This window comes from Rhincodon typus, chromosome 17 (genome assembly GCF_021869965.1).
Source record: "Rhincodon typus isolate 14 chromosome 17, sRhiTyp1.1, whole genome shotgun sequence".
In the NCBI taxonomy this organism is placed as follows: Eukaryota; Metazoa; Chordata; class Chondrichthyes; order Orectolobiformes; family Rhincodontidae; genus Rhincodon; species Rhincodon typus.
In genome coordinates, this window is record NC_063348.1 from 9081219 (window position 1) to 9094232 (window position 13014).

The following is a 13014-nucleotide window of genomic DNA, read 5'->3' on the forward strand; positions in this document are numbered from 1 at the left end:
TTTTTTTTTTAAAAGTAGAAGCCCAGAAATTACAGAGCAGTCAGTTTTACTGCAGTAAGGGGAAGCTCCTAGAAACAATTATTTTGGAGGCAATTAATAGTCACATGAAAATATGATTGATTAGGAAAAGTCAGCATGGATATCTAAAAGGAAAATGATACTCAACTAGCTTACTGAGTTTTTTGTTGATGTTACTGACAGACTCCATGAAGGTAATGCTGTTAATGTGGTCTATATACAAGGATTTCCATTAGGTGTTTGTTAAAGTACTACATGGTATAAAAAGGAAAGTAGCAATGTGGCTACAAAATTGCCTAAGTAATAGGAAAGAGTGAGTAATTGTCAATGGATATTTTTCGGGCTGGAGTGAGCTTTGTAGTGGAATTCTCCAGGGATCAATATTAGAATCATGACTTTTCCTCGCACATATTAATGATTTAGACCTGGGGTGCAGGAGACAATTTCAAACCTTGCAGGTGACTCGGATGTTAGAAGAATGGTAGACCGTCGGAGGGTGGGGTGGGGGATAGTGGTGGTGGTGTTTGGGCAGGGGAAGGGTGCAGAACTCCATAAGCACATTGACAAGTTGGTGAAATGGTGAATAGGCAGCAGAGGAGGTGAGCCGAGAGCATCAAGATTTCATTCCACCAAGTCTGGCATCAAGGAGCCCTAGCAAAAATGGAATCAATAGGAATCGGGGGAAAGCTGTCCACAGATTGGAGTTATCTCTGGCACATAGGAAGATGGTTGTTGGAGGTCAGTCATCTCAGTTCCAGGAGATCTCTTCAGGATTTCGTCAGGATAGTGCCCTTGGCCCAACCGTCTTCAGCTGCTTTATCAATGACCTTCCTCTATCCCAAGGTCAGAAGTGGGGATGTTCGACAATGATTACACAATGTTCAGTACCATTCACAACTCCTCAGATACTGAAGCAGTCCATGGTCAAATACAACAAGATCTAAACAATATCCAGGCTTGGGCTGACACATGACAAGTAACATGTGTATAAGACAAACGCCAGGCAAGACCATCTCCAATAAGGGACAATCTAACCACTGCTCCTTTTCAATCAATGGTGTCACCATCACCGAATACCTGACTATCAATAGAAACTCACTGGACTCACCATATAAATGCAATGGCTAAAAGAGCTAATCAGAGGCTGGAAATACTGTGGTGAGTAACTCACCTCCTGACTCCCCAAAGCCTGTCCACCATCTACAAGGCACAAGTCAGGAGTGTGATGAAATACTCCCCACTTGCCTGGATGAGTGCAGCCCCAACAGCCCAAGAAGCTTGATACCATCCAGGAAAAAGCAGCCTCCTTGATTGGCACCGCACCCGCAAGCACCTATTCCCTCCACCATTGATGTTCACTAACAGCAGCGTGTACTCTTTACAAAACAGAGTCAGAAGTATACAGCACAGCAACAGGCCCTTCAGCCCAACTTGTCCATGCTGACCTGGCTTCCGAAACTGAACTAGTCCCATTTGTCTGTACTTAGACCATCTAAATGCACCTGTACAAATGTCCTTTAAATGTTGTAATTGTACCCACCTCCACCACTTCCTCTGACAGCTTGTTCCATATATGCACTACCCTCTGTGTGGAAAAAAAGTTATCCCTCAGGTCCCTTTCAAAGCATACCCCTCTCATTTAAATCCATGCCTTTTAGTTTTGCACTCCCCTACCCTGGGTAAAAGATCTTGGCCACTCACCTTATCCATGCCCCTCATGATTTTACAAACCTTTATAAGGTCACCCCTCAGTCTGCTATGCTCCAGGGGAAAGAAGTCTCAATCTATCTAGCCTCTCCTTATAACTCAAACCTTCCAGTCTTGGAAGGTGCACTGCAGAAATTCACCAAAAATCCTTAGACAGCACCTTCCAAACGTAGGACCACTTCTATCTAGAAGAACAAAGAGAAGCAGATACATGGGAACACCACCACCTGCAAGTTCTCCTCCAGGTCACTCACCATGCTGACTTCAAAATGCATCGCCACTCAGTCACTGTTGCTGGGTTAAAATCCTAGAATTCCGTCCCTAATAACATTGTGTGTCTACCTGCAGCACTTGTACTTCAGCTGTTCAAGAAGGCAGCTCACCACCTTTTATGAGGGCAACCAGGGATGGGCAATAAACGCTGGCCAGTCAGAGAACCCTACATTCAATGAGAGAATGAATAAAATGCTGAGAAGAGTAGGATGACCCACATTGCTAGGATGAATATTGAAAGACAATACAAAATGGGAGGTACAATTCGAAAGGAGGTGTAGGAGTAGAGGGACCTGGGTGTACATGTGCACAGATCATTGAAGGTGGCAGAACATATGGAGAGAGCAAAGCACCCAGTGTCCTCAGTTTTATTATAGAGAAAGAGTACCAGAGCAAGGAGATGATGTTGAACTTGTAAAAGACACTTGTTTGATCTCAGCTCGAGTATTGTGCACAGTTATACAGGAAAGATGTGAATGCGTTAGAGAGCGCGCAGAAATGATTTACAAGAATGTCTCCAAGAATGAGAAACGTCATTCATGTGGATAGATTGAAGAAGTTGGGACTGTTCTGCTTGGAGAGATGAAGGCTGAAAGGAAATTTGGTCATGGTTTTCAAAATCATGAGGGAATCATAGGGAGAACCTGTTTCCGTTTGTAAAAGGAACACAACCAAGAGGGCATAGATTTAAAACGAAGTGCAAAAGAAGCAAGGGTAACGTGACAATAAACTTTTGGGAATTTAATTAGGATATGGAATGCACTGTCTGGAAATGTTACGGAAGTAGGTTCAATTGAGGTGCTCAAGAAGATGTTGGATCATTAAGTGTACAGGAAGAAAAAAGTGGAGAGTGACGCTCAGTATTAGATTGGCTTGTTTGAAGAGCCAGAACAAGCATCATGGTCCAATTTCCTCTTTCTGCACTGTAACAATTCTGAGATTCTGTAATTCATTCAATTTTATCAAATCCTCCATAGTGGTTCAAGAGGGTCACCACCACCTTCTGAGGTCAGCTAGGAAGATGGGTAATAAATGCCTTGCCAGCAATGTCTATAACCTGATTATTACCTTTTTTTTCTAAATATACAAATCCAAACATGATTTAAAAATAAATGCAATAAAATGGAAGCAGCACAATCATTACTATTCTTCAAACATTGTTTGCAACATTAACTACAGTACAGAAGCTTTATTTGAGGTACTAATCAAACTCTAACAGTTAACAAATATGTCAGGCTTAGACAAGCAGCAAACAGATGCCTATGAAATGAGTCTATGAACTGAATGCATCATTCTTTCTTTCAGCTATCATTTCTGAAGCTTATCAAACTGAATAGATATATGGCAAAGCTGCTTTGTCATTGCTTCAGTTCAATTTGGTTCAGTTACTGCAACTGGCACGTAGACCCTGTGATTGAGCTTTTTATCATCAGTGCCTGAGCATAAAACCCTTTCCCACTGGGAGTACCTAGAGATAATTCAGGCATAAACTGACCACAATCTTCCGCCCATTAAAATTAACGATGAAGAACGGTGCACAATTTCTATGTGACAGGTGCTCCGCTCAGATACCTGGATATTGAAAACAAAATTCAGCCTCAGTGGTTGATTTGGGTCAAAGGTTGATTTTGGAACAGCATCACTGACTTTGCATCAGGAACTGCACAAACAGAATGCCTACCCCAAAAGTACTGCAGATTCTTGTTCTGTCTCATAAAACAGACCACGAAATGTAGGAATAGAAGCAAGTTATTCAGCCCCTTTATTCTGCTCAGCCATTCAATGAGATCATGGCTGATCTGGTAATCCTCAGTCCCATGTTTTCCCCATAACTCTTCATTCCTTTACTGATATAAAATCTATCTCAGCCTGAATATGCTTAATTGCCCAGCCTCGATATCTCTCTGTCATAAAACAAAATTCCACAGATAACGACATTTTGATAGAACAAATTATTCCTCATTTCTGTCTTAAATGGAGTTATAGGGTCTTAGATGTCTTCAGTGTGGAAACAGGCCCTTCGGCCCAACTTGCCCATATCCGCCCAGTTTTCACAAATAAACAAGTCCCATCTACCTGCTTTTGGTCAATATCCCTCTATACCTATCCCATCATGTATCTATCTAAATGTTTCTTAAATGATGAAACTGTACTCGCTCATACCATTACCTCTTGCAGCCTGTTCCAGACACTCACCACTATCTGTGTGAAAAAAGTTGTCCCACTGGACCCTTCTGTATCTTTCCCCTCTCACCTTAAACCTATGCTGTCTAGTTTTAGACTCCTGTACCCAGGGAAAACCTGTTGGCTATCTACCTTATCTATGCCGCTCATGATTTTATGAATCTCTGTAAGGTCACCCCTCGGTCTCCAAAACTCCAGAGTAAAATAATCCCAGCCTATCTAACCTCTCCTCGTAATTCAAACCTTCCAGATCAGGTAGCATCCTAGCAAATATTTTCTGCATGCGTTCTAGTTTACTGACATCCTTTCTACAATACGGCGACCAGAATTGCACATAGTACTCTAAATGTGGTCTTACCAGCTCTTGTACAGTTGGAACATGATGTCCCAACTCTGCTACACAATGCTCTGACTGAAGAAAGCAAGCAGCTAAAAGCCTTGGGTAAATGGGTAACCCTCTTGCTCTAGAATGATGCCCTCTTGTCCTAGGCTCTCCCACAAGGGGAAACAACCTGTCCATATGTCAGATAAAAACTGAAAGAAGTGCGGATGCTCTAAATCAGGAACAAAAACAGACGTTGCTAGAAAAGCTCAGCATATCTGGCAGCATCTATGAAGAAAAATCAGAGTTAACATTTCGGGTCCAGAGACTCTCGCTCAGTTCTGAGCAAGGGTTACCGGACCCGAAACATTAACTCTGATTTCTCTCCATGTGTCAAGTTCCCTGAGAATCTTATACACTTCAATAAGGTCTCCTCTAATTCTTCTAAACTCCAATGAGTGCCAGCCCAACCTAGTTAACCTCACCTCATAACAAAATCTCATCTTACCCAGAATCGACCTCATGAATGTTCTCTGGAATCCTTAGATAAAGGGACCAAAATAGTTCACAATATTCCAGCTGTGCTCTGACGAGTGCCTTGGGTAGTTTCCACAAAACTCCCTACTTTTGGATTCCATTCCATTTGAAATAAAAGCCAACATTCCATTTGCCTTCCCTGTCACTCACTGAACTTGGATGCTAATTTTTTTTGTGATTCATGCATAAGGACTCCCAAATCCTTCTGTCCTGCAGTCTTTCCTCATTAAATAATATTCAGCTCCTCTATTCTTCCCGCCAAAGCGATTAACTATCATCCTACATTTTCTCACATTATATTCCATGTGCCAAGTTTTTCCCAACTTAGTTAACTTGCTCATATCCCTCTGTAGGCTCTTTATGCCACCTTCACTACTCATCATTCCACCTAGTTTTCTGTCATCCACAAAACTGTTGATAGTTCATTCACTTCTGTCATCCATGTCATTAATATATTATCGTAAATAATTATGGCTCCAGCACTGATCTCTGTGCGCTTCACTTGTTAGAGCTTGCAATCCTGAAAATGCCCCTATTATCTCAACTCTCTGTTTTCCATTAGTTCGATCAACCATGCTGCTTTAGAATCTCCAACACCATGTTCTTATCTTACTAGGTAGCCTTATGTGCAGTGCCTTATCAATCACCTTTGGAAATCAAAAAAATATTCCATCTACAGCTTTCCCTTTTTCGATCCTGCTTGTTACCTTCTTAAGGAACTGTACTAAATTTGTCAGGCACGATTTCCCTTTCATGAAGCCATCCTGACTGTGCTCGTGTTATGAATTTTTGAATACTCTGCTGTTACATTCTTTAAACTAGACTCTAACATTTCCCAGTGACAAACGTTAAGTAACTGACCTATAGGACTGACTGCTTTTGATGCCCTTCCCTTTGTGAAGAAGTATGCCACCAACGCTGGAATTAAGTTTGGTATGTTTTAATATTATCTCCATCAAATAACGATAAAATAGAATAGTTTGGAGAGGGTAACGTGACCTGTGCTAAAACTTCAAACCCACATGTCCTGATTGTGATAGTGCCAGAAACGCAAGTGAAAATGATTAGAAGGAAGGTGCAAGTTGTAATACTTAAATAGAAGGTAGATGGTTTTGTTATGTACAAATCCACTGACTCTAAGAGACAGCCAGGTTGAAATATTTGAAAAGACCACGGCAGCTAGTGCTTTATCAACCAGAAGAAAAGAACTGTTTTTGGGTTAATTACCAAACAGAATGCGAGTGAGGACAGATTGATCCTGTTTGAAGGAATAAGGCTAATGGAGAATTAATGAGCAAGGAGTCACAAGAGGGTGCTTGGACTTCATTTGAAAAGTACTCTGGAAGTCTCACCGTGGTGGGAGAAAGATCCTATCAAGGCTGAGAGAAGACTGGCAATTTATAAACAAGACTATATTTCTTCTGAGTGTGGTGTGATGTATAAATGTGGTGTTTGTTTGTATTAAGAACTTAATGGGATTGCTTTTTTCCTGCAGTATCGTTTCTTAGTTGTCTATTATTTAATCGTTTAATCAACATTGATTTAGTTTACCTGTCTCAGTAAAAGTCATATAATGTAATATCCTGTCGTGGTGAATCTTTATGTTGGTCACTGGGAAAGTTGCATTTGTTTTAATGTCATCAGTCTTTGTGGAGATGGTGGCAATATCATAGAATCTCTACCTGTGTGGAAGTAGGCCATTTGGCCCATTGAGTCTGCACCAACTCTCCAAAGAGCATCCTACGCAGACACACCTCCACCTACCCTATTCCTGAAACCCAGTATTTCCTATGGCTAATCCACCGAGCCTGCACATCCCAAGACAGTATGGGCAATTTAGCATGGCCAATCCACCTAACCTGTACTTCTTTGGAAACCAGAGTGCCTGGAGGAAACCCACACAGACACAGGGAGAATGTGCAAACTCCACATAGACAGTTGCCTAAGGGTAGAATCAAACCCGGGTTCCTAGCGCTGTGAGGCAGCAGTGCTATAGACTGAGCTAACATGCTGCCCAATATGTTAACATTGTGTGAGTCAATGCTGTCTGGATTCAGTAATGTCAATGTTCTCCCTAATGCCTTCCCATCTATCATCTTTCAAAAGAAAGGACACTGACTGACATTACTCCATTCTTCAACCTTGTTAACTAACAGAAAGAAAAGAGTGGGGACAAATGGGCATTTTTCTCATTGGCAGTCAGTGGTGAGTGGTGTGCCTCAGGCGTCAGTGTTGGGACTGCAATTGTTTACAATTTACACAGATGGTTCAGGGTTGGGAAGCAAGTGTAGTGTGTCAAAGGTCGCAAACCTCTCACATCTCCATGTCTGTTTACACTCAAGGTGAAATTCAGATCTATTATCCTAACATTGCAGGCCGCAATCATCCATCACCCCTATGCTCGCCAATCTACACTGACTCCAGCAACTACTCAAAATTAAAATTCTTATTCTGGTGTTGAAATGCCTCCATGGCTTCCCATCTCCCTATGCCTATATCCTCATGTAGTCCTGCTACCCTTTGAAATCTTTACAACCCTCTTATGCTGGCCTTTTGCACATCAACTTTCACCACCTAACCATCAGCAATCATTCCATCAGCTCCACAGGCCCAGAATTCCAGACTTCCTTCACTTCACAACTCTTTGCTCTCCTTTAAGATGTACTTCTGAAGTTTGTTTGAAAACACCCCTGAAATCCTATCATCTTATATTTCCCTACATTAAAGACACTGTGTATATACAAGTCACTGCTGTTGCTGAATGGCAGGGATTTTATATTCATGGCCAAGTTAGTGCGAGTGGAGGTGCACTGCAGGCCAATTTTCTATTCCATCTGCAGCTCCTTAATGAAGATTTTGCAAATACCATTAAATGTCATCCAAGCCATAATAATGAAGTCGAAGAGATCTTATCCGACTAAATATGGCAGTGGGGAATGCTGTTGATGTAAGTGTCCTTTAGGATGTAGCTTAATACACTGACGTAGGGGTCTGGTATCTCTAAGCCAAACACTATGTGTGGTTCTAGGGGAGGTCAGGTACTTGAACAAAGCCTTTTAGGCCAGGGATCAGCAACAATCAGTTGGAGAAACACTAAGAATTTTGCACACTGTAATAGCTCATATTAATTTACAACAACACAGAATCAGATACTCCAGTCATTATGTTGGTGTTTATATTCCACCTGAGCCTCCCATTAACTTCATGCTATCTCTTCAATGTACATTTCTGTTCTTTTCTGCCTTATGTGCTGACCTGACATCCGCAAAAATGCTAGTTACCACGTGGAGTGATCACCACATTCCAATGACTCTCTGTCTAAAAGGAATCTCCTGGATTCCTTTTTGGATATACGTTTATGACATTCGTTTTGGATTCTTGATCAAAAATTACCTGTACATATATAATGCCTTGCGTTACAAAAGGATATTCCCAAGCACTTTATAGCCAATAAAGTACCTCTGAGTGTATTCAATCTTGTGATGCAAAAAATGCAGCCAACTGAACACAGTATGTGCTGAGAAGCAGCAATGTGATAATGACCAGATACAGGTATTTCTCCTAAAAGGCAATAGTTGCATTTTTGTGTGACCTCACATTATAGATAATCGCCATAGAAAATCACGTTATAGGGAAATCACTATACATGTACGTAGGAATGTTTGTGTTATCCAAACAGTGTCCACTATTCATCAATCACGTTACAGCCAATTCGCATTAATGAAACACGTGTTATAGCAGAACTACCTGTCATCTGTTTTTCTGGGAGTGAATAATGGATGAATATTAGCCAGGGCACCAGAAATAATCATCTCTAGTCTTCCTTGACACTATGTGATGAGCTGCTTTACAACTAACTGAGAGGACAGACTCAATGTCTATTTCACATCTCATCTGAAAGACTTCACCTTCAACAGTGCAGCTGCCCCTCAGTACTATACTGAATGTATTATATTTGTGTTCAAACTCTGAAGTCAGATATGAATGAATAGTCATCCGACTCAGGGGCATAAGTGCTACCAAGTGGCCCATGATTGACACAGTGGAAGTAGCTTCTTTATGTCTACCCTATCGATCTTCTTCATTATTTTTAAAATGTTTATCAGGTCAGCTCTCGGCCTTTTCTTTTGTCTCTTGGTATAGGAATGGGCTTATTCATCCTACGCAGACTGCTGTAGACATGGAGTAGAATGCCAACATTGTGATAAATAGTAAAGTTCCAAATGACCAAGCTGGATCTTAGGGAGTCTCTCAGCATCTGGTGAAGGAGAAACTGCAAGCTACAAATAGCATTGGTTTTATAGTTTTGACACCGAATGAGAGAAAAGCAAATTGAAGAGAGATTGGAGTCTAAAGCCAATTAAAAGTTTATTTGGTCCTTGCTGTAGGCAAAACATGAACAGATTTAGAGAATATTTCTCCTGAACTGCCAGCAATTGACTATTCTCTACAATTCATGTACCAGTTGCTAGAAATATTTAAGCAGTGGTTTATACACTTTCTTCTATTTCACAGCTTTATGGAACAGCACGTACAACTACAGGCTGGAGGCAATTGCAAGTGAAGTTACAAAATGATACTAATTTGCAAGAGAAAAATTAATTGAATTTCTTGGTTTATCTGATTGCACAGATTGTTGCGGGGTTGGGATGGGGATGGCATTGAGGAAAATGTCTTATTACAATCAAAGCACTCCTTCAGAAGAGACTGAACTAGTCTTACGTGCTTTTCTTCTCTGATCCTCACCTCTGGTTTCCAAGGCAAACATATCTCAGTCAAGTTCAAAGGCTGCCGGAATCCTCTTTGATAACCATCAGGCTCACCTTGTGAAGGTCTACCATATTTGTTTGGTGTGTCCAACTGTCAAATAAAACAGAATATTATTGATCACAAAAGAGCAAACATGCAACAAGTTGTACTTTCAGATGCAGGTAGGTAGTAGTCAAATTGTGCCACTTCTTAAAAATGTTTCTTCTTTCACGGAATTTAGGTGCCCTTTGGTAACGCCAGCATTTATTGTCTGGTTATTTAAACCAGTTTGCTGGTTATTTAAGTCACTGGTTGCTTCCACTTCTGGGCAATTTTGGAGAGATAGGTATCTGAAGCCTTTCACTTTAAAAGTTATTTCCTCCTAGTTTTTTTTTTGAACAGAAGTTGTAAGGCAGAGGTTCAGAACTGACTATTGAACACCACTTGAGTAGGTAGCTTGGGAGGCCTTGAGTTTTTGTTTAATGCAGCCTGAATGGGTGCGGCCAGCTCTCACAGATTAGGATTTCTGGGTTTTGGTTTTACAATGGTATCAGAAGCTATTGGGGTCTCAACAGAATTGGAAGTTTCAGTGAATGTGTCCTGGCTGCTACTCTCTCTGAATTTTCTCGATGTTTTTTTCATCCTGGATTGGAGAATTGCATGTGAGAATCTGTGAATGAATTTTCCTTTTTTTGCCACGGTTTGTGTTTATGAGATGTTACTATAGGAACAGTTAATTATTAATGGGTGCTGCATCTATCATCCCTGTTAAGTTTCCAATCTGCTAAGTTATTCTAAATTCCTCTGTTTTTGCTTATATTTTAACCAATAAATAAATTGTGTTTTGCTTAACATAGAGTAGTTTGACCAATTGTACTGCATCTGAGACACTTTATATTTGCCTTTACAGAAAAAGTTAGGGTCTAGTCTGCCTTAAAATATTTTGAGGGGGTCTGATCTGGTCTGTAACAAACCCAAGGTATGCAGATTAAACAAGGTAAGAGTGTTTGGATTCGTCTGGATAATCAGTGTTGACTTTTGGAGAGGTAAGGTCCCACTGTTGATCTGGTCCCATGACACAGTGGAGGAGATAAGCCGCCCCTTGGTGGAGGATAAGGCACCCTTTTTGGAAGATCTGGTGTCCTTCCTTATTGATTAAAGTAAAAATGCTTGTGCATAAAAATAGATAAATCCATTGGGACTGTCAGCTGCCAAAGAACTTCCAAAGCTGTCAGGAGGGACCATTTAATATGTGAATGCATTAAATGGACTGGAGCCTGTTTAATATTTGAACAGAAAGTATCTGGAGAATTTAAAACAAAACCTTGCTTTTTATTGCCATGTCTCTATTGACATGAGCCACCTTGTGACACAGAGACAGACAGTCGAACCAAATCAGCTTTTCTACCCTTGTATTCACAACACAGTAAAATTCAAATCTTCAGAGACCCTCAATAGTTACTCCAATGTTTCCTAACCAGACTTTTGAATAACCTGTCCCAGACTTTGTGAATAATTAATTCCAGGCACTGGTTCTGTGTCTTAACTATTTATTAAATATATAGTAACTTTAACAGATGAAAATTAAACAAGGTAATACGATTAATGTCAATACTTTAAACCCAAAGTGCTTATGTCCAGCTCCCCATTCACATAAAAGTCAAAGAGACAAACACCGTTATAGAGTCACAGAGTCATACAGCACAGCATGAAAACAGACGCTCTGGTCCAACCATAATCCTAAACTAAACTGCCTGCATTGGCCCATATCCCTCCAAACCTTTCTTATTCAAGTATTTATCCAAATGTCTTTTAAATGTTATAACTGTACCCACATCCACCACTTTCTCTGGCAGTTCATGGCACACACGAACCACCCTGTGTAAAAAAAATTGCCCCTCATGTCTTTTTAAAGCCCTTTTCCGTTCATCTTAAAAATATGCCCCCTAATCTTGAAATCTCCCACCCTAGGGAAAAGATACCTGCCATTCATCTTATCAACCCCTCAACCTCCTAAACTTCAGGATGAAAAGGTCCCACCTATCTAGCCTTTCCCTAAAACTCAACCCAGCATTCCCGGCAACATCCTGGTAAATTTCTTCTAAACCTTTATGGAATAAATGTTATGGAATAGAAAGAAAAACTGGCCAGGTTAGTTATTTGGTTTTCACCAATGCATTGTTTCACAGGCATTAATGGTGACTCCTTGGTTGCTTTCTGTACACATCAATCATCATGGTCATGTTTTCAGTTCATGCAGCTACAAGTAGTAACACTTATTATCTCAGCTTTCTCTTCTTTGGTTTTCCAATAGCTGGTAAGGGAGCTAGGCAGGGAGCAGTCAAAATCTTCACGTTGTGTCCATAGCAGCCAAACCCATCTCCCAGAAGATACAGTTCAGAAAAACAACTTCAACTTTGATAATCCCCTGATACACTTTTCCCGAGGTGTCAACTACCATTCAGCATCTGTCATCTCCCAGACTTGCCAGAACCAATTCTCAGGTACTGACTTCTTAACTAGCAATGTTATGCTAAGTGCCTAATCTTCCTGAGTTTGTGGTGTCTGTAGCAAACCTCCTGATCAAGAATCACCCTGCAATTAACTTCCTGGCCTGACCTCACAAACCTTTTGGGCTGTTCTTTTCTCTTTATCCCAGCAGTTTCCAAAGTTCAAAAGTTGTTTTCAGCTCACAATTCCCAGTTCACAGCTCCAAACAAAAAGTAATAGTCAAAAGAAAAATAATGAACCATCCGTGAGGATTCTGACACTCCTTTACTAGATTGCACAATTGACTTTATGAGGGTCCGTTATCATAATGGGTTGGCATCTATTTCACAGTTTGATTGAAAAGTGGTTTCTGATGCATGACTATGACTACAACACTTCTTGCATTTGAGTTAAACTTTCTTTTGTTAAATAAGATTTTATTGAGGTGAAGAAATTCAAATGTAAACATTGCGAAGAGACATAAAATTGAAACTTGATACAATTTTATCTTGAACTCATTGGGAATGACATACAACAAACCAAATTCAGAATGTGTTCACCAGTTTCTCATATTGTATAAATTGGTGTTCCCTTTGCAAGTGTAATTTCTTGTGTGTCAGTCTTGATGAGTGCAAGATGAAAAACCTCAACATTGTGGTTCTTTTCAACAACATTTAAGTTCTTTATTTATTCCTATACTATTAGTTCTATACTTAAAACAATTTAAACTTAAT

At 40.4% G+C, this 13014-nt stretch overlaps 1 protein-coding gene across 2 annotated transcripts in view; it reads right to left on the minus strand.

Annotated features, from left to right (window-relative positions):
• The window catches only part of b4galnt4a (beta-1,4-N-acetyl-galactosaminyl transferase 4a), a 659693-nt gene that overhangs the window by 284029 nt on the left and 362650 nt on the right, over window positions 1-13014 (minus strand). For both annotated transcript variants that reach the window (XM_048607214.1, XM_048607215.1), the window contains exon 3: window positions 9788-9901. In XM_048607214.1, coding sequence (XP_048463171.1) covers window positions 9788-9901 — 114 coding nt within the window. The remainder of the gene's footprint in view (window positions 1-9787; window positions 9902-13014) is intronic.